The 21,736-nt window shown below is 31.8% G+C and overlaps 3 protein-coding genes across 15 annotated transcripts; 2 read left to right on the top strand and 1 right to left on the bottom strand.

The window, feature by feature from the left end:
• The first annotated feature begins 450 nt into the window (after window positions 1–450).
• LOC108102368 (calcium/calmodulin-dependent protein kinase type 1) lies at window positions 451–7,941 on the top strand. 4 transcript variants are annotated; one of them, XM_017207284.2, is made up of 10 exons: window positions 451–634; window positions 1,267–1,498; window positions 1,562–1,696; window positions 3,729–3,773; window positions 4,035–4,109; window positions 4,181–4,319; window positions 6,295–6,559; window positions 7,054–7,180; window positions 7,429–7,516; window positions 7,573–7,941. In XM_017207284.2, the coding sequence occupies exons 2-10, from the start codon at window positions 1,383–1,385 to the stop codon at window positions 7,804–7,806; spliced, it is 1,224 nt and encodes a 407-aa protein (XP_017062773.1). In that variant the 5' UTR covers window positions 451–634; window positions 1,267–1,382; the 3' UTR covers window positions 7,807–7,941. The 4 variants fall into 4 exon arrangements, 3 of the variants coding, with proteins under 3 accessions (XP_017062773.1, XP_017062772.1, XP_017062775.1); XM_017207283.2 differs by lacking the exon at window positions 451–634 and adding an exon at window positions 660–845; XM_017207286.2 differs by lacking the exons at window positions 451–634; window positions 3,729–3,773 and adding an exon at window positions 660–845.
• Window positions 7,942–8,999: 1,058 nt separating this feature from the next.
• On the bottom strand, window positions 9,000–16,276 carry LOC108102367 (transcription initiation factor TFIID subunit 3). Of its 4 annotated transcripts, none has more exons than XM_041818512.1 (9): window positions 15,881–16,276; window positions 15,154–15,672; window positions 14,394–15,098; window positions 13,446–14,309; window positions 11,522–11,617; window positions 10,614–11,467; window positions 9,881–10,265; window positions 9,339–9,819; window positions 9,000–9,280 (listed from the first exon to the last, which is right to left on the bottom strand). In XM_041818512.1, the coding sequence occupies exons 1-9, from the start codon at window positions 16,044–16,046 to the stop codon at window positions 9,160–9,162; spliced, it is 4,191 nt and encodes a 1,396-aa protein (XP_041674446.1). In that variant the 5' UTR covers window positions 16,047–16,276; the 3' UTR covers window positions 9,000–9,159. The 4 variants fall into 4 exon arrangements, with proteins under 4 accessions (XP_041674446.1, XP_017062771.2, XP_041674445.1 ...); XM_017207282.2 differs by having other exon boundaries at window positions 9,881–10,097; window positions 10,176–10,265; window positions 13,446–15,098; XM_041818511.1 differs by having other exon boundaries at window positions 9,881–10,097; window positions 10,164–10,265; window positions 13,446–15,098.
• A 1,088-nt stretch (window positions 16,277–17,364) lies between these two features.
• Window positions 17,365–21,620, top strand: LOC108102356. 7 transcript variants are annotated; one of them, XM_041818588.1, is made up of 4 exons: window positions 17,365–17,373; window positions 19,153–19,297; window positions 19,362–19,535; window positions 20,022–20,315. In XM_041818588.1, exons 2-4 carry the CDS (start codon window positions 19,163–19,165, stop codon window positions 20,220–20,222), a joined length of 510 nt encoding a protein of 169 aa, XP_041674522.1. In that variant the 5' UTR covers window positions 17,365–17,373; window positions 19,153–19,162; the 3' UTR covers window positions 20,223–20,315. The 7 variants fall into 7 exon arrangements, with proteins under 7 accessions (XP_041674522.1, XP_041674521.1, XP_017062741.1 ...); XM_041818587.1 differs by having other exon boundaries at window positions 17,369–17,424; XM_017207252.2 differs by lacking the exon at window positions 17,365–17,373 and adding an exon at window positions 17,617–17,742.
• The last annotated feature ends 116 nt before the right edge of the window (window positions 21,621–21,736 follow it).

The raw sequence follows: 21,736 nt of genomic DNA on the forward strand, positions 1-21,736 counted from the left end.
TTCTGTAAGTTTTGTGATGTGAAGATATTTTTTCCAAGCGTACAAAAATTTAAGGTTAAAATATTTTTCAAATCGAATTTTTGATTCATAATATAATAAAAAATTTCGATTATAACCGCCAGATGGCGATAGAAAATGGTACATGGTTATTTTTCTAGCTAGCATAATAAAATCCGATTAACAGGGTAACGGTTATCTTATAGTCGCGACTCGCGACGTCTTTATTATTATTGTTGATATTCGACTAAAAAGAATTGTCTATAAAAGTATATAACTTTTTGTATAAGTTTTTCACATTACTGTCATTTAACAGAGAAAATGAAAATAAGAATAGGAATATGTGTATGTGCGTATCATATGAAGGTTTATCATTTTATGTTACTAATTGCATTCTGTTATGTTAACATGACACATACAAAAGTTTGATTTTTATAGTTTACAACGCGGTGTTGTAAAGTGTTGCCAACTTGTGAAGAATAAATTTATGTAGATGTTTTTAGCGGAAGAGGAATAATTCCGTATTTGTACATATCTATATATGTACAGGGACTTTTAGGTAAAATCAAAAATTATTTGCGAACCAAAAAAAAAATTTTAAACAACAAATTGTGCACAACTGCTGAGAATAAAAGAGGTAAATGAAACAAGCTGATTGGGCTGCACTGCTGGAATGGTTGCGCCAGCGCCTGAATAAAATCAATAAATCAATACTAAAAGCAATTGTAATTTCTAACTTTGAGGCTCTTAAAAATAATCAGCATTACTATACATCGCTCAAATATATGCACGGAATAAGTAAACCTAAAAATTAACTTCGGAATTTCATCGTATATGTGAATATTTGTGTAGGTGATATTAAACTCAAACATTCGTATGTATATACATATGTACATGCGTATGTAATAAAGTAAAAGAAAATAAGGTGTTCAACCATACAAGTGTAAACATAAACTAGACGAATACGTTAATAACGTATTTTTTATTTTAAATAAAAAATTTTTTGAAACAATATGCAGTTTAACACTAAATGCATTTACTTAAAATAATCGTTGTCTTTTCAATGTTTTCTTTTATTATAAATGTGCATTATTGTAAAGTAGTTACATATCCTCGATTTTTTTGTAGGGTAATAGTGACCTTTAACATCAGATCTCATTAGTTGAATTAAATCTAAGCAAAAACAACCTTAATGTTTAGTGTCCAGCTACATATATATGTATATGTGTGGCTTTGTTGATAAGAGTTGTTATTAAAATATTTTTTTAGAAATTTGTGAGAAGTCTGGCTAGAACTGAACCAACAATAATAACTATGCGCAATATTTGCGTATTTTGACGCTTTCCGAAATAAAAAAAAAAACACAAATACTAGCTTCGCTGAAAATGCCGTTATTTGGTAAGAAGGATTCCGGCAAAAAAGCCAAAGGAAAGGACATAAAGGATCTTAATAAACAAGTGTCGATCGAAGAGAAATACAATCTACACGGACTTCTGGGGACGTACGTAGTAAATAAATACACCTCAAAAAGCATATGATTAACCTCTTCCGATTGCATAAAAAGTGGAGCTTTTTCAGAAGTACGCCTAGCTGAAAGCAAAGATTCTCCTGGAGATCACTTTGCTGTGAAAATTATCGACAAGAAAGCTCTCAAAGGCAAAGAAGAATCTCTAGAGAATGAAATACGTGTTTTGAGAAGGTAAGTCCAACAAAAATTTTAGTTTAAATTTACTACTCATAAATTAAGTTATAAACAAGAAGAAACACTATAGTCGAGTGCCACGATTTCCGTTACTGTTATATCAAATTTTTAAATATTCATTTTGCCATCGGAAATTGACGAAGCGGAATTGACCTTTTATCAGAAAAAGAATGTTAAATAAATTAAGGCGATGTTAGTGTCCTTGTGAGACCCATTTGAAAATGATTTGGTTAATCGATAGATATTAACTAAAAATGTAATGACAAACGAAGACGTAAATTTTAATATTATGGACGACACAATTTTCCGCGGCTTGTGGACATTAAGTGGGCGTGACCGCAAGAAAAATTACCTCGAACTAAGGTCGATTATCTATAATACGTATATCTTTCCTAACTTCGTGCTTCGTCCCTACCTGCTATCACGTATAGTTACCGATATCTCAGCATTCGTCAAGAATGCTGCTATCATATTTCGCTGTTAGGGGGCGTAATAGTGGGCGTGGGCGTATGAAAATGTTACGGCGAACTGTGGTGGCACCATCTTAACTCTAACTTTCTAACTCTTACAGTGAGATCTTAGCGTTTTTGGTTTTCTGCGTTTTTTGGGCGTGTCCAGAAAGAGAAAAAATAATACCCATTGGGTGCATCATTAGAAACTGCATGCTTAATGGCAGCATGCTGAGATAAACTTGCGCTGCGTACGGACCATTGTTTCTCTAATAGTTTTCGAGATCTTAGCGTTCGTACGGTAGTCGTAGAGTAAAAGGGTATATGTAGCAACATTATTATTTTAAAATTGGTTAACTAAGTAACGGGTATCTGATAATCCCGCCACTCGACTATAGTGTTTTTTTCCTGTTTATAAGACTAATATGCAGTATTTTATTTAGAATATGAATCATAGCTAATATCTTACTAGTGTAAGATAAATATTTTGACAAAATTCAAATCTTGCTTCTGGTGAATTATTTTTAAATGACTTTGTGTAGAAATATATTATATTAGAGATATATCTTACATAACAAAAGGCAAGGAATAGAATAAGAATTTAGTAAAATATGTCAACTCCTTTGGTTTCGAAAACTTTATGAACTCAATTTGGTACTGAATTCATAAAATTCAGCGCGCGTCATAAACGGTCTCCAAAAATTTAACAATTTTTATGAGATGTTTAATTTTACCTTTCTTTTGATATTCTATTATACTTAGAATTTACTAGATTTGTATAATAAATTCCGCGTCATAATTATTAAAATGGTGTCACATAAATTACAAATTTATTTTTATAACCTGTTTAATTTCTTCCATTTTTACGATATTCATTATATTTTAAAAAAAAATTTAATTTGTTAATTTTATAGCGTTATTGTTCATATAAGATATTTTAACTGTATTATCTGTCAATTTTTTTTGTTTGGAAATTTAACATAATATTGTTTGATTAATAATTTGGTTAATAATTAAATTTTGGGAATCTATGATTTCTTATTAAAAACACAACTTCTTTAAAGTCAAATATAAGATGAAATCTTTCGTTGCTCCAAGCTACTTTTGTATAGTTCCGAGAAATCGCAGCTCCTAGACATTTCAATAGGAAGCATTGAAGTTTTTCCCTTCATTGCAATAATAAAATGAATTTACGGATTACTTTTGTATGCATTTTTTTCTGATCTGAGCGCGTATTAAAAAGTCTGTGTTTTCTTCATTTGTAAGTAGTCTGTCCGCTGTTAAGGGTTATAGTGATTGCTGCGCATTTATAGCAAAAAAAAAAATAGTTTTTTCTTCTAATTTTTTTTTTTAACAATTTAACATAAGTTAAGTAATTAAAAAAAAAAAATTTTAAAGTTATTATCAAAAATAAAGGATTTTTTAAAACCAAAATTAACAATACTAGAGAAAGCAAAAGTGGGGTTACTGTTTAAATCATGCATGAAAACATTTTTTTTTATGTTACCAATTTTAATTATATGCATTTTTTACAAACTTTTTATTGTTGTTTTTTTAATTTACTTTCTTTTCATGTTCAGGTTCAGTGCAAATCATTACGATGGCAAATGTCCGAAAGGAACGCGGTGAGTTCATATCCTGATCCCATTTTGAACTAAATATGCACGCGCATATATGTATAAATTAGTTACAGAACAGTAATTATTTAGGCTACATTCACATACATTTTTTAAAAAAGGAGTAAATCTGCATTTACTTTATTTGTTTATTTACTCAAAGGTTTGCTGAAATAATTTGGGAAATATCTCAATAGGGATGAACCAAATATATAATTTCTTTTATTTATTATAAACCGTGATATGAAGTTTTTATAACTTTACTTTCAGGTTAACTCATCCAAATATAGTGCAACTCTTGGAAACGTATGAGGATAAGTCGAAGGTGTACCTTGTTATGGAGTTGTATGTCAATCTAATTTACAAATCTTTTTATGGTACATTAAGGTTGAATGTTGACTTTTTTTAATCAACAGGGTTACTGGTGGTGAACTCTTTGATCGTATAGTGGAAAAAGGATCTTACACTGAAAAAGATGCTTCTCATCTCATAAGGCAGATTCTAGAAGCGGTTGATTATATGCATGAGCAAGGTGTTGTTCATCGCGATCTTAAGGTAAAGCCACCAATCAATTTATAACCGTCAATGTTATAAATCCTTAAAGTGTCCCATTCGCTACGGTGAACTTGGACACGAGAGTGTAGAGCATGGGTGCTCAACGCCTATGGTCATTTGTTTTTGTAAATGCTCGGAGCATATGGGCTTGCTAGCCCATAAGCTTTGAGCGCTCGCGTCGATATTAAACAAACTGTTTTTAATTTTCCCCTTTCCGCTTCATTCCGTTGCCAACTGTGCCAACTGCAACTCGTAGAGTAAAAGGGTATACTAGATTCGTTGAAAAATAAGTAATTGGTAGAAGGATGCGTTTCCGACCCTATAAGGTATATATATCCTTGATTAGGATCAATAACCGACTCGATGAAGCCATATCTGTCTGTCCATATGAACGCTGAGATCTCTCCCACAAATTGCAAAAAACTAAAATCCCATCTTATGGTTATACCATTATAACGCCACACCCAAGGTCATATCCGGCCATGCACTAGAGTGTAAACAACAGTAAAGAAGAGTAAACAATTCGACTTTTAAATCGATTTAATCGATCTTTTTGGTAAGCGAAAAAATCGATTTTTTAGGGAATCGATGCATTGACAAATTTGCTCACCTAAAAAAAAATTAAGTAAGCGAAGAAATTATTTTAAAGTAATATAACTCAAGAAAACTAATAAATATTACCCACTTCCAGAATAAGTGTGTGTTGGTGTTGAGGAATAAAGAGAGATTGATAACTATGTTCGTTTTTCAAATAAATAATGTAGATTTTTGTCCGCGCTGGATGCATAGTCTCCAACCACAAAGCGTCCTTGAAAACCAAAAACGTAGACAAGCTTATATCACAAATAAAAATCCATGGGTTTTAAATAAATAACCAGAAACATTGATCTCAAACAATTTTTTTTAACGAATTTTACTTTTGCTGCAACTGTAAAATCGGTGTTTTCTTTACCATTTTTAAGCAAAAAGTGCCTTTTTCATTAAAAAAAATTTATTTTTCGATTTTAAATCGATTTAATCGATCTTTTCAAGAATTGAATCGAAAAGAATCTATTCTCAAAAGGTAGAATTGTTTACAGCTCTACCGTGGCGTCCAAAATATTATAATGAATGTCTTCGTTCGACCTTGTATAACATTTTTTCAATGTCAATGTCAATATCTATCGATTTACCAAAGATTATTCAAATCAGAACAATATTTCGATATTTTTAAAGAAATTTAGGTTATAAGGCCTCACAGTGACGTCACAATCATTTAGTGAACATCCTTTTTTGACAAAAGGTGGCGCTTTGTCCATTTCAACTAGCAATATAAATATTTTACAATTGTGTAAAACATTAACGGGTATCTTATAGTCGCGGCACTCGACTAAAGCGTTTTTGTATATTTATTAATTTTGCTAGAACTGAAGTGCGGAACGCTACGAGCCATTCTTGACAAAATTTGAGCCATTCTATCAACAAAACTTATTTTTGCGCTTTGTGCATTTTGTTTCAGTGCAAAACTAACCACTCATAAATTTTTTGGCGCCAGAATACTCTATTTTATTACATAGTCAAACAAAAAAAATTCAAAGAAGTGAACAGAGCTGTTTTTAACTTGCCAATTATTTGTATTTGTTTCAACTGATCATGTAAGCGTAATAATTTTGTATTGCGTTAATTTTAACAAAAAAAACTTTTTTAATAGAATTTTTTTATCACGATTAAAAAAAAATTATGTAAATTTTGTTTCTAGCAGTAAGTTAATATTGTTCTAGTACAAACTTAGAAATTATATTTGTACTTGACTTGGACTTGACTACAGCATATCTCTCCTTTTAAATAAAATTTTAAATATTTATTAGTTAAACAGTAAATTTGTTAAATATTTGATTTTCTAACGGTGCTAACTTACAACTTTTATCACTAAATACTTCGCCCAAATGATAAGTGACAATGATGTAGACCAAATAATAAAACCCAATATTTACAGCCGGAAAACTTACTGTACTACAGTCCTGACGATGATAGCAAAATAATGATTAGCGATTTTGGCTTATCTAAAATGGAGGATTCTGGAATTATGGCAACAGCATGTGGAACTCCGGGATATGTTGCTCCTGAGGTCCTCGCACAAAAACCATATGGAAAAGCCGTAGATGTGTGGAGTATTGGAGTAATATCATACATTCTTTTATGTGGCTATCCTCCGTTTTATGATGAAAATGATGCAAATCTTTTCGCTCAGATTTTAAAAGGTGCCAAAGAAATAAAGCGAGTTAACTTCGGTAAACCGATGCTCATACATTTAACCCCTGCAGCGATTAACAATGTTCAAAAGATTTACGCTATGCTTTGAATTTATTTAAAAAGAGCGGCTGTCACCTTTGAGCTGAAGGCTGAGGCTAGTAGTAAAAAAGAAACTCGAGTGTTTTTTTTTAATAATAATAAAAAAAAATACATATATATTTGTTGACTGTTTAAGTATCGCTCACGGCAAAACATACATTTAATCATTATTCAGCTATGAAAATTGAGATTAAATAATTATTTGTCGTGATTGACAAACAGCTCATCTTAGGTGCGGCCCTAATTGAATATATATAATCATATTCATAGTTTTGAAAAACAAAAACTGTTTTATTCCCATTAAAAAGAAATTACATGTCGATTGCCTTTGTATTCTTTTATTACTTCCATTTCCATTTTAAAATTTATTACAATATAATACAATACCTTTTTCTAATCATAGGAGAATTTGAGTTCGATTCACCCTATTGGGACGAAATAAGCGAGTCGGCCAAGCACTTTATTAAAAACTTAATGTGTGTAGCAGTAGAGAACCGATATACATGCAAGCAAGCTCTGGCCCATGCTTGGTAAGTTCTTAGTTCTTAGACATTTTTAATATAAGATAGTACAAGAGAATAGCAATATTCAAGAGACGCGACCAAAGTAATTTTAAAGTAAATTCCGACTACCATCAAAGCAATATATAATAAATAACGCCATCTGTTGAGTAAACCATATATACATCTTGAAAATTTTTTGAAAAATTGGTCAGGTTTTTTCTCTTTGTGTAACGGGTATACAAATATGTTGAAACCTTTATGCCCTCTCAAACTAGGATTTCAGGAAATGAGGCCAGCAACAAAAACATTCATGGGACCGTGTCAGAGCAATTGAAGAAAAATTTCGCAAAATCCCGTTGGAAGGTACTTTGTTGAACTTATTATATATTAAAATCACTAACAAAATTGTATTTTTTTAGCAAGCCTACTACGCGGCTACAGTGATTCGACAGATGCAGCGAATGGCACTGAACAGCAATAGCAGTGCAAATAGTGATTCAACTAGCAATAGCAGTAACCAAAAAGACTCTACAGCTTCAGCAGAAGTGTCAGAAGCATCCAATCCAAATGTTGTATCAGCGCAGTCATATACACAAAGTCGTGTCCAAGAAGTCAATATGCCGGTAGGCAATACCAATGGAGCTTCACAGTAGCAAAGTTGAATATAAAAAATATGTTACGTATATGCCACTTTGGCTTAAATGACTTTAAAAATTTGTTTAATGTAATTAATAATTTTTTAATCGAAAATACCAAACAAATAATAACTTTAAAATGTGCCACCACCAGCGCAATCTCTGTATAATATTCAAGGGATGAGGTTTAATAATACTATAAAAATGAAATAGGTGGTTATACATTTTGGAATAATTATAAGAGCACGCTTCTCTCAGAAAAAAATGTGCAGTCATATTGAAAATTTCGTTTTATAGTTTCTTTTTAATTTTTGTTTATTGAATAATAGATGCCACAAAACACGAAAAACTACAATCGCTGAGATCTCAGGAACTATAAGAGATAGAAAGTTAAGAATGTATATTCTTGAGATGTACATCTTAAGGTGGTGACACTTTCCGGCCACGCCCATTGTTGCTCCCACCAAGTGAGAAAAACCGTTGGGGCTTTTTGTAGGAATGGCATAAAGCATTAAGCATGCAACATCTTAAGATCAGCGCAGCAGTGGTTTTATCAGTCGGCCAAGCCCATAAACCGCGGAAAACTTTGGTTACTCTAACTGTCTTGGTTTCACTGCATCTTTTTTGTCAATACCTATCGATTTCCTCGAAAATTTTAAAATCAGAACAATTTTTCACAATTTATTGTGGAATATGGGTTATATTAAACATCATTCTTTTCTGACTAATTTTTCCTGAATTATTCCGGGGATCAATTTTTGCTTTTATAATTATTATTTAAAAATCTTATCTTATAGCGCGATAACAGTGTTAATTTTTGTTTTTTATGGTAGCTGCACTGACTTGTTATCTTTTATTTATAAATAAAATTAAATAAAATATAAAATTTAACAATAACCTAAATAGCAATATAAGCAGAGAAATTTTGTATAATGGAAGCTTTATAATGCTTTCGCGAAACTTTGAGATAGATGGGCAACCTAGTATTAAAAATGGGACTGAGGCGCTTCAACGTTTTATAAGTGCAGTGCAATTTATTAAAAACTGTTGCCACGCCAACACTTTACAGGACTGTGAGTAGCTCAAAAATAGCTTGGATCGATTGCGTATGCCTTTTTATTAAGAATGGAGTTGTTAAAAATTCGAAGTTTTGAGCTATAAGGCTAACGTTATGGACAGTGACGTCACCGACAGTTAAGAAACGTTGCGTCTTGCTTTTTTAAGTAAGTATATGGAAATCAATTTTATTAAGGCAATAACTTGTTATATAAAACCAAGACACCCTTTATGGTCAGCCTTGGTGATATATAAAAAAACACAATAATGCTGAGTTTATATGTTTTAAATAAAGCTATTTCCTGTAATTATAAGTCACTTTTTTTTGTTTCGTCTCTTTTTCTTTTCAGGTTCATGGACTCCTTTTTTTGTGACACAAACGCGACAAAACCAGTCGTCATTGTCCTTAGGAGCAAAAGTAATGCCTACACAAATCCTAAAATAAAATTATATTGAAAGTAAATTTATTGAAGGTAAGTTTGGCTGCTATTTACCAATGGTACCAAGCATCACAGCCATCACATCCAATCATTGCAGAGCCATCGTCTACCTTCCCGCAAGCAGGGCAAATCCATATACGGTTACCATCGGCGTCAACATAAGATGATGGACGACTTTTTTCAGCAACGTAGGAATTTTCAGCTGAGATACATATGGGTGAATTTAATGAGTCACTTATTGTTGCAGTCCCTGCACTCTCAGCAATTACAGATGGAAAGCTAGCCATAACCGTATTAGGTATTAACCTTAATTGCTGTGGTAACAAAACAGAACTGGCTGAAAGAGTGGATGAAGCAGCGGTACTGTTATTAGTGCTGTGCTGCCAACCTACTGAATTTAATGAGGATTGACTTATAGGTATCTGCATTGTCCGCGCAGATATTTGGGAAGTCACTGGTATAAATGGTGCTGAATTATCATAATTGTTGAGTAGAATCGACCCTGTACTTGGTATACCTAATAAATGTGTTTCAGCTAGAATAGATATAGTTATTTAATAAAGTATCTGTAATAATCGAATAAGTACCTTACGTACATTGTTTTGTCTTTGGGGGCCCGGTGACCAATGGAGAAAAGCGTGCTAGTTCCGGAGAATTATTCCGCTGGCGGTCTTTGATTTCTGCAGGAAGTATATTTTGCTGATTTGCTTTTCCGGCATCCGGCGCTTCTTTTTCATCTTCAGAAGTCGGATACGTAGATTTGCCACTAAGTTTTAGTGTTATTTTTGGTATTTGACTTGGAGAGTGTTGTACCTTTGGAGATATTGGAAAAGTGGCAATTAGCGGTTGTCTCTTTGGCATTGGACTTGAACTCTGTACAGTTGTACCCACGAATTCATTTTGAGTAGAGTCAACTTCAAGGCTATCAATCAAAGGCTCAACGGAAAATTCGTCTGATTCATCTGGTACATGGATTAATATCTAAAAAGATAATTAAAAAAATTGACAACAAAACTAGAATGTGATTTAACTTTTACAGCGCTTTCACAGCGACTCAATTTTATTTCTTAGCTCATGTAAAAAGGTAAACCTTTGAAAATAATTTTAACATTGTAATGATGTCAAAACCATTCCATGTACATATCGACATTTATTGTGAGTTACTAAAGGTTTGTATTTACTTAGAAGTCATTAAAGCAATTTGACCATGTAGCAATAAGTAAATATTTTGTGTCTAACTTCAAAGAAAAATAATCTCTTATTTCCAAATTTTGTTAAAAAAACTCATCTAAAACCACATTATTTTAAAGTAATGAAAATATGACTAACCTGTTTATCCTTATCCTTTTTCCTCTCCTTTTTTTGTCTTTTATCGAGGCCTCTTATTTTCTTGTCGGTCGTACAAGACGTTACTCCCATGCGATCTTTTCTCTTTGACTTATCTTTCTTGTTTTTTTTTTTTTTAACTTTTCCTTCTTTTAGCTTCTTAAGCTTTTTATGATGTTTTCGCGCTTTGAGATCTAATGACAATGTATCAGTTGGTGTAATAGTAATGTCTTCATAATTCGAATAGGGCGGTAAAAATTGTTGTTCTTCTGAAATAGTTATATGATTTGGTAAAATGGAGTTTAAACCTGATGTCGCACCACCTGCCAAGCTACTAGATGGCACTTTGTGGGATGAATATGCCGAGCCACAATCTATTCTAGACAAAGGGATAAGATCTGCCCCTCCGGCTAAACTAAACTTATCACCTCCTGTAAAATTTGGCAAGTTGAATTGCGGAAATGTAGAAGGTGTAGAAGCTGTGTTGATTATGGTCTTCACATCAGGAATGCTTAGTTTAACCGACTTCTTAAATTTTTCATTCGATTCGTTAGAGGTTACCGTCAAAATATTTCTTAAATCCACAACAGTCTTGTCTTCACACTTAGATATTGAATGCCCAAACGACGAGGAATGTGAATGTATCGACTTCGATGCAATGCGGTTTGGAGATGGAAATGGCGATTTTTTTTTAACCGACTTTTTATTTTGTATTGACTCGTCTGAATCATCTGAGACCTCAATTGGATCACCGAAATTTCCAGAAGCCTGTGCTAATGCACGTTTAGCCTTAAATTTAGGAGAAGCCTTCGCAAAAGCATTTCCCAATTCGGTATTGCCAGAAGTTTGTGGTTTACCTAAATTTTAAAGAAGTTAATAATCAGATTTTATAGTTTTATCTTGAAACTTACAGTCATCCAATTTCATTGAGTCGGGTACTAATGGAGCAACGTTGCAATAGTTTCGATCTGTCGAAGGGCCCCTTTGCATTTGATCAGTAGCAATATCTTGAAAAAAATATAATTAAAATAGAGGTTTAAAATTTACCTTAACAACTTTAAACAGCCAATTAATAATCTATTTAGTTTACAGTGTTTCGGTTTCCTTTAACAAAAAAATGTTAAAAATAAACGTTATAAGATGCCCGTTCTGAAATTCACAAAGCGCCACCATTTGTCAGAAAAATCATCTTGACTAAATGAGGATAACGTCACTACCCATGTGAGGCCTTATATTCTACATTTCTTCATAAATGGCTAAATAATATTCCGATTTAAAAAATCTTTTGTAAATCGATAGATATTGACAAATATATATACAAGGTCCCGCAGTTTGTGGGCGTTAAAGTGGGCGTGGCAGGATGAAAACTAGGGGCAAGTTGAAATGGCATCTCTTAAATACGTTTTCTTAAGCACAACTTTCTAGCTCTTATAGTTTCCGAGATTTTAGAAAATACGAAAACCGTCTATTGAGCTTGGTGGGTGTGGCCGGATAATGGTACCAGCATAAGATGAGCTGGCATCTAAGGATTATACATACTTAATTTCAACTTTCTAGCTCTAATAATTCCTGAGATTTCAGAGATTTTAGTTTTTCGCGATTTGTGGGCGTTAGAGTGTGCGTTGCAGGATGCTGAAATAAGCTTGGGTTGCGTATGGACCTCAAAAATCTTCATGCTTAATCTCTTTGTATCTCTTGTAGTTCGTAAAGAACGTTAATAGTTTTCCTCGGTCTGCAGGCGCTACAACAGGCTTGGCTGGATATCTAAAAAACATAAATTTTACAAACATCTCTTCTATTCTCCTATACCTCCCGTTTTAAAGCTTAATTTAATTTATTATACCCTGGCTATATCTTGTCATTACTGTATTAAAGTCGATGCGGATTATTGTTGTTGTTACTTTTACACGCGTTGCATGTAGAGTAGAAGGGTATTCGTTGCAAAGAGTATAGTAGAAGTGTATTCGTTGCAAAGTATGTAAAAGGTAGAAGGAAACATTTCCGAGGCTCCTACCCATCGCACGTTTATCTCAGCATAATGGGCGTCCTATAGACGCGGCACTCGACTAGAGAGTTCCTTCTTGTATCTGAATAAATTATCGATCATTTTATATTTCGTAAGAAAAATGATGCCTATTTGGTGTGCCTTATAACAACTAGTCTCAGCACAAAGATTTAAATATTTTTGACATCGACTATATTCAAACTAAGAAATCATGAATCTTCCATAAAATAAACCGTTTAGCAAAATATTTCAATAGATATAATACAGAACGTTTTTGAAGATATGCATTTTTCAACCCCTTAAGCATTTTTGCACGGATTATTTTAAATATTTTTTTTAAATTTCTCTAATATTTTACATCTATAAACTCAAAATCAACTAAATTAAATCATTTGGGTAATCTACTTTTTTTGTCTATTGATAAGAGCACTCATTTTGAAAAAAATAATGTTCCAATATACCAATACCAATAACAATATCAATATATATATATAAAATACACCCTTTTTGAAGTTAACTAATAAACAAGAATTATTTAACTTTAAATAAAAAAAAAACATTTGTTACTTCGGATCGTAGTTCATAATTTATGTTAAATACTTTCCATTGCCAGATAAGTAATGCTAATATGAGTTCAGTGAGAGCTAAATGTATAAAATCCTCACCTTGCTTTCTAGTATAAGCATTTTCATCCCATTTTATAAATTTATTAAGATGATATCAAATTTGTTGATCTTTGCTCAATATTCGAAAATTAATAATGAGGTTTACATTCTTGTTGTTATTAATAAAAACAATAATTACAATAAAATGGTATTAATTTGACGTACCAGTGGAATTTGCAATTTGTTGGCATCTAACAATGTCAGTAACAGATCCATCTGAGCCCGAAAACGCTATGAACGGTGGTATGCCGACTCTGTTATTATTATTTCCAAAGCCTACCAGACCGGATACTGGAGGGAAAAGACCTGGCCCTGAAGGAATTAGGCCTGGCCGTGGCGGAAAGTGCAACAATGGAAGCAAAGGAACCATTCCAGTTTGATTGCCAGGATACAATGCGGTATTTGGTATAGCGCTAGATATTGCCATAAATGAGTCTGGTAAATCTTTCTTTTGTTTTGGAGCATTTAAAGTAGTTAGTGTGGATGATGTTCTTTCAGGAGAATTCACCTTGGTGCTGCATATATTTATATTTTCTGTTAAGATGGTATCATATTTTGATTTGCACTTTTTTCTCTCCCTTTTATACTTTGCGTCAGAACTGGGAAATGATTCGTTTGAGGCAAGTTCTGTGTTGCACAGGTTAAGAGGCTCTGTTGGTATAGGGGCGGCTAAGAAATGTTGGGATTTTTGCAGCGAACTGGAAGCTAGAGGGAGTGGGATTACATTAGTTGACTTTTCATTTTTACTCGATTCAATTGAAGAATGCGATGTACAGTTTACATTTTTCACAAGATTTTTACCACCAGGTTTGCGACCTCGCTTCTTTGGCTTTACTGAATCAATTATTTGCTTTTTAACGCCGACTTCAGGTGAAAGTTGATTGTAATCCAGCGTACCAAAAAGGTTCATTTTCATATTAGAAATGCTTTTGTTCTCTACATTCAACCCTAGTGAAGGTGCAGGTGTTATAGTGGTCCCAGATGGAAGACTAATTAATGGTGTAGTATTGCTTCCAAATACACGTACATCTATTCCAGGAGGTACAGAAATTAATCCATCATCTTGACGGTGGCTACGTGGTTTAGAAATTTTCTTAAAGATGTCCAACTTACTTCTTTCTGGCAATGGGACTTGTGATTGATCCATTGTCTGTACTGGAAAAATTGAACTTTGGGAATTACTTTCAATTTCCCTTATAACTAAGGGCGCCTCTGTGTGGATATCAGCAGGATTTAAATCTTCTGTATTTATGTTTTCTTCAAAATTAAAGCCTATCGTACTTTGATGACTAGAGTAATTTTTATCGACAAGTTCCAACTGCAGACTTTTCTGTTTGTATTTGACTTGCTTCTTTAGCATCTTTTCTGAATGTATTTTATTTGCTTCGGATGAGCTGTATACCCGATTGACTCGTTTTTTAGATTTTTTCAGTTGCAGCATTTCACTACTTAAAAGGTCATTTTGGTTCCTTGCAAGTTTATGATACATTTTTAAAGCTCTTCGCTGAGACTTTTCATGAGATTTAGCTATATTATTGAATTTACCTTTTTGACCGGGCTCACGTAAAACATCTTCTTTGTGTTTTTTAATTTTTTTTGATATTGTAGTTGTCGGATTTTTATCATTAGCATTATCATTTGACAATAATCCAACATTTTGGTTAAATTTGTTGGCTTCTAAAAATTGAGGGGGCTTCGGTATTATTTTTCGTGAAATTATTTCTGTTTTTTTTTCATTTGCTTCAAATTTTTTAGAATTTTCTAACGGCATGACAACAATTGACGAAGGAGGTGGTGCATTTAGACCTCTATATTTTTCTAAAAATACGGAATAAATGAAAATCTTTTAGAAAGTCATAAGGCTATGTCGTACCAATTATATCCGGTATAAAAGCTTCTGGAAGTTTTCCTTCAATAGCTGGACTTATAAAACCGCCTGTTGTCATTACCACGCTGCTCATTTCGCGGACTGATCGACCAATATCCAAGTCAGGGGAATTCGAAGGAAAACTAACCAAAGCGATTGAAGAAATAGAATCGACGTGATTGGAGGGCAGTTTGCCCCCACAACTTGTGGCATCAACGTCAGGCTTTGACACAAATTCTCGTTTTTGTGTAAATTCTTTTTGAGTATCGGTTTGAATTTCCAGAGGCTCAGGGTCCTGCATAGGTGGCAAATACTCAAATATGTACACCGGTCGAGTAAGGGTTTCGGCGCTTCCAGGTTTGAGGAAGTTCATATTTACGGCTTTTTTGATAGGAAACTGGGCTACATCTCTGGCAAATCCTACTGGCTCGACATTCCCAATGTAATCCAAAAGCTCTTGAATATTTATGTTAAGATTTTTTATACTGAGCCGTGCATCCTTAAGATTCGGCTGGGTCCGATTTGCTAAAATAAATATTCAATATATATTATTTATATAAAATGGCCATCCGCTTAATATAATTTGACAGATTCCTCTTCGTGAAGATTTTATTCACTTTATGTTTTAGTAAATGGACTTATTAATTAAATTTTAAATAATTTTATTTTTAAATATTTTGACTTTCGTAAATAGAAACAGAAATCTACGATTCTGACAAGAAGATTCACCTACCGTGCTCCATATGGCCATGGAGGTCACGGGAAAACTCCTGCGTGAACTTATGCATTATATCTTGCAGTAGCTCTAAGGGTGCACTCAGTGTGCTGCTGTAACCAATGGTTTGAGCTATTTGAGCAATAATAACAAGAGCCAAATCTGAAGCGAAATGATCTGCCATTGTATTAATACACTCTAATAGTAAGTTAATCCAACAAATGCCAATATATATTTGGGCAGCCTCAAGTACTTGGGATCAGATAGTCTTTTTGAAAGGAGTTAACACGTTGTTATCTGAATATTCGTTCTGATTATAAACGAGGTATCTAAATAACAAGTTCCTTTTTGTGTGCGATAGAATGATTAAACTAAAGTGATGCTATATTTCTAAAAACCCTACATATGTACATCAAATTATAATTAGTTATTTAATGTCGATTCGGAAACGGTTGAAATGGAACTGTGACGAATTTTTTCCCCATTGGTTTTAGATACGTTGAAAAGAAAACGAGCTTGATATATTAATGTTTTCTTATTACACATATGTAAGTCTCCCAATGTATTAAAAATAAATTTAAGAAATCGGCGGCTTACTCTTTGGAATATACTATCAAGCAATTAAGCCTTAATTTAATTTGTAAACTAAAAATTTTGACTTACGGTGGGGGTGTTAAAAGAAACAATATTAAATGCAAAACCATGATACTACCAAGCAATTGGAAAAGCTCTATCCATTTTAAAGATATTTCAATAGAACTCAAATAAATTTAAAATAGGGATATTAAAATTTCAGTCTTTTTTACCGGTCTATTTATGTGCATAATAAAAAAACCCTTTCCAGATACAAAGAAATTTAGCAAAATTGAGTGTGAAGTCGGTTAAAGCAAAAATTTTAAACTCGCCGGCAAATGTGTTAATAATTTATATTTTTATACACGTAATTCGTATAAGCCTATATATGTACATATGTAAATATGTAGGTAAATGTTCTAGGAAATTATGTAACTAGTAAAATGAAGTACTTGTATAATATTTATATAATATATATATTATTTATTTGTTTCTTTATAAATTATTAAAAATGCATATTATACATGACATGTGTGTGAACGGCGAGGAGTAGTTCGTGTAATACATACATTTGTATTGGGAAAAGTCCGCGAATCAGTCACTGCTGCAACATATGTATGTACATACATACATATATATATATGAATATAAATTTGTAATTTTTTTAAATTTAATCAAATTTGGCAAAGAAATAGGATTCGCATAATTGAACATACTTACATACATATGTATGTACATATGTATGGATTATTCAAATATTATTATAGATTAAACTTTAGGCCATTCCGGAATATTTATAGTTGATATGACTTAATAAGAAAATGGTATAATAATATGATCTTATTAAAATATTACCTTCGGAAATACATACATATGTATGTACTTATTTGCATATATATGATGTATGTGTGTACATTCATATGATTGTATTTATGGAAGTATGTCTAAAATTTACATTCCATTAATGGAAACAAATCGTATTTATAAAGGTATCGTTCTGTGCATTTTTTGGTGTTCAGAGTCTCAAATTCACAGTAGACACCAATACTCGGAATAGTCTTGAAAAATAATCTCGTCGTTTAGATTGACGATTTAAGAGATTCCTAGGTGGCGCAAGATTTTTTCGGCATCCCGCACCATTCTATCTACATATGTATGTATGTACATACATACAAAAGGCCCATGGAACACTACAAAATGTGAAAAATGAACACTACAAAATGTGATCTTATTCTTATAAACTCTTTGTTTATGAAAACTACAAAAGCTAGAAAGTTGGGACTTAGCATTCCTATGCGAAGATCTCGGTAACTATATACAGTGGATCGCACATTATTTCGTGCTGCTACCAAAAAAAGTATGAGTTGTTATTCCTGCTAAACCAAAAAGATATTAAAAAAATGTAAACTCAGTTTTTTAATAGGGAATTTTAACATGCTTATTAAACTTAAACGATTTTCAAAATAATAAAAACAAAAAACTTTTGTAATAAAAACAAAATATTTAGAAATTTTTTATGCCGCATCTTATTTTGTGCAGAAGATTCTACTTAACTTATTTATTTGTAATTTAACAGATATTTTGTATGTCATATTTTCTGGTTCAGGACAGCTTTGAGATGATTTCTCATGAAAGAAACGAACTTTTTTGTGGATTCCACTGGGATTTTTCCCATTTTGCCATTCTTCCATAGGAACAGTATTCCGATCGTTTTTGACAGAAATCTTCCTCTTCCTTACAGAGATGTCCAATATTTCCCATAAATTTTCAATCACTATCAAATCTACATACTGTACTGGCGTTATATCGACATGAGGGCAGGTCCTGATGTGCCAGGACTTCACTTTTCCTGCTCAATGCTGCGGATCATTGACCTGGAAAAATCGTTTATTTACAAAAATTTTTTGTTTTTGTGATTTTTAAAATCGTTTAAGTTTAATAAGCATGTTAAAATTCCCAGTTAAAAAAAACTGCGTATATATTTTTTTAATATCTTTTTTGGTTTAGCAGGAATAACGACTCAAACTTTTTTTTGGTAGCTGCAGGAAATAAGCTGCGATCCACTGTATGTACATACATATGTATATGCACACATAGCACGTATAATTAAAATGTTAAATCTTTGGAATTGTTGTTTTTTCAACATTTTATGAAGTGTACGAATAATTTTTGTGCGTAAAAAATTACTTTTGTGTTATTAAGGAAGTTATTTAGTATTTAAGTTAAAACTTGTTAATTTAATGTTTTAAATATATAGATAAGAGATATATGTAGATATTATATTTTAATTTCCTTTACATATTTTCAAGATATTAAGGAATAAACTTGCAACTCATGGGTGTACGAATAAATTATGTGCCGACTGTACACACATACGTACATATGTATGTATGCACATATTTTAAAGATACCAGCGCAGCTGAAGGTGGTTTCATCATCTGGCTTCGCTCACTCTCATAGGCACGAACTGACAAAAATAGTGCCGCTGTTGATTTTCAGGCTTATATTTTGGATTGACCTTTACATGTACATTTGTCAATACTTAACAATAATTTTCAAATCAACATATTTTTAGTAAATTATTTAAAAATATACATATTTATGTACACATGTAGGTTATATGGCCCCAAATTAGCAGTTACCTAACACTTTCCTATTCTTGTTTTATGTACATATGTACATATAATTACATTTATAATTTATCCAAAAAAAACTAGGGCTAAGAAAATGAATTCGAGTATTGATAAAGCAAAACACTTTTTCGTGGAAAGCGGGATCTTAGGGCCCACCAATTTTAGAGACTCACACGACTTGTTTCGGAAAACTTCTACTATTCACATTGATACAGACTTAAAGAATCAGGTAAGAAACATTATAATTTATATCAACATATATGCATGTAAGTCTCTCAACATTTTTAAAACAGATAAGGAAAACATCCATGTGCTTGCGGTCGAAGGTATTTATTGATAAGACTACCATCAACAGAGCAGACGATTCCCTTATTAATCTTCAAAGCGAAATCTCTAATATAAGAGATACATTAATCAATGGAGAGACTAAAATTATAATTCTCCGTACTGAAATTGGCAAACTAAAGGTAACAATATAAAATTTTTTTTTTTTTCGTTTAAATATATGGTACTGTTAGTAAAGAAATAAAATCTTGAAAGTTGCCATCTTAGCAGACAAAACGAAATCATTTCGAATTTTATAACTGATAATTTTGTTTTAACAATTATAAATATATACAATTTTGTAATCGGAAAAATACTTAAATCTCCAACAAAATACAGTTAGATTTTGTTGTTTAACACTGGAAGACGGTTGTGTTCAACCACATATTGGAATTAATTAAAAAACATTCCAAATTTTTTTTATTTGTCAGGATACTAGAATGGTTTATGCAGCTTTGCATATATATTTTACCCTAGAGGTTTTTAAAATCACAATCTTAAATGTTATTTAAATTAAATAGTAAGGATAAACATTTTAGTAATTTAACTTTAATCATTCTTTATTGTTTTTCATAGTTTTAAGTAGACTTTTTTGAATTAGAAATTATAAATTTTTACCATTATTACAGCAAACACTTCAAGCTATAATGCATGCTCAGATGGAAGCTCGAAAGTATCTTGATGAGATAAGCATAAAAATTAATAATCCAAACACGAGACTCTGTTTATTTTGCCGACCTAATAATAATTCCGTGAAAGAATCGCCGAGCTCTATCTATAGACACAAAATAAATAATCTGAACCACAATGTTTTAGTTGAAAAAAATTAATCACATTGTGTGTTTCGATGGAAAATAAAAGTATTGTACAAACTTGTATTATATCTGAGGGTTTTTAATTAAAAAAATATATTGCTTTTTTAAGAGTTTTAGTTTGGTGAGTCCTGTTTTGCTAGAGTACAAAATTATTCGAATTAATTGTACTTTTTATTGATGTTAAATTATTCTATTACAATTGCATAATAGCGTAATATTTACAATAAAATAATCACGTTATATAACATATTTATTTTACTAAAAAGTTTAAAAACTTAGTTCCATAGAAAGCACTTTGTATGGTTAAGAACAACCAAGAAATGCATTAATCCATGAAATTAAAAATACAATCGGAACCTTTTACATTTATGTAAAACTAATTAACAAAATACAAATTAAAAATGTTGAAGAATTCCTTAAAAGTATTTGTTATTAATAATAACTGAATATAGGTTATTACTAGATTATTCGAACTCGGTTACAAAAATATCCATGATTTATAAATTATAGTAGAGAAAACGTTCGGTATCTGATTTTTGTGTTAAAATAAAAATTCCATTGTAAATTTAGTGTTTTAGTGTTTTTATTCAATGATCCTGTAACGGAATCATGAATAAATCCGAAGTTTAATGAATGTGTATTAATCTATTAAAATTATGTAAGTTAATGGCACCAGCTTGAATTGATTTCGAAACGTCTGCTTAAGCCTATGCCGATTTCTTATAAAAAAAAAATATAAATCCATTATTGGGATATACAGCCATATGACAAACAACATGGTTTTTTAATCAACTTTATTAAATTATTTTAACTTTATGTCTTAACTTGGTAATCGTGCCCTTATGATTGTTAATACGTATTTTTGGCAGAAATGACAATATATTGAAATATCTAGATTTCTAGAGCAGTTATTAACTTTCAAAAAAGATATATATATATATATATAATACAAAGCTAGCAAAGATTAATAGTAGAGTCGTATTATAGAAATCCATCACACATCCAGCATAAGTATGCTATTTTGATTTTTAGCGGGAAAAAATAAATTTAATTTTATTTAATACTAGCGCGCCCGCCTTTCAATGAGAGGGACGGCCGTGCCATTAAATAAAACGTTTTCTTTTCACTTTTAGGAAATCCCCCATTCTGGATCCTTCAAAAAAAATAAACAAAATTACAAAGACTTAAATGAATAAAGTTATCAATCAAGTCGATTAACCACGTCGGGATTAAAAAAACAATTTTTTGTGTGAATGGTGATTCGATAAATAAGAATATTTCGATAAAAGTCATATAATAATTGTCTCTTATCTACTTAAAACGCTCTTTATAGTTACTCATATCTCAGCGTTAAATGGGATAAACAGACAGACAGACGAACATGGCTATAAGGAAGATCGACCTCATCATCAATCTAAGGTATACCATATATTTATAATTCATGGCTTTTTACTCCCGATAACGTATTTGTTATTGAAAACTAAGAATCTTTGGAAGATCATTACTAAGAAAGAATTTTGCCAAAAAGG

The sequence above is a fragment of the Drosophila eugracilis genome, unplaced genomic scaffold (assembly GCF_018153835.1).
Source record: "Drosophila eugracilis isolate 14026-0451.02 unplaced genomic scaffold, ASM1815383v1 contig_340, whole genome shotgun sequence".
NCBI lineage: Eukaryota > Metazoa > Arthropoda > Insecta > Diptera > Drosophilidae > Drosophila > Drosophila eugracilis.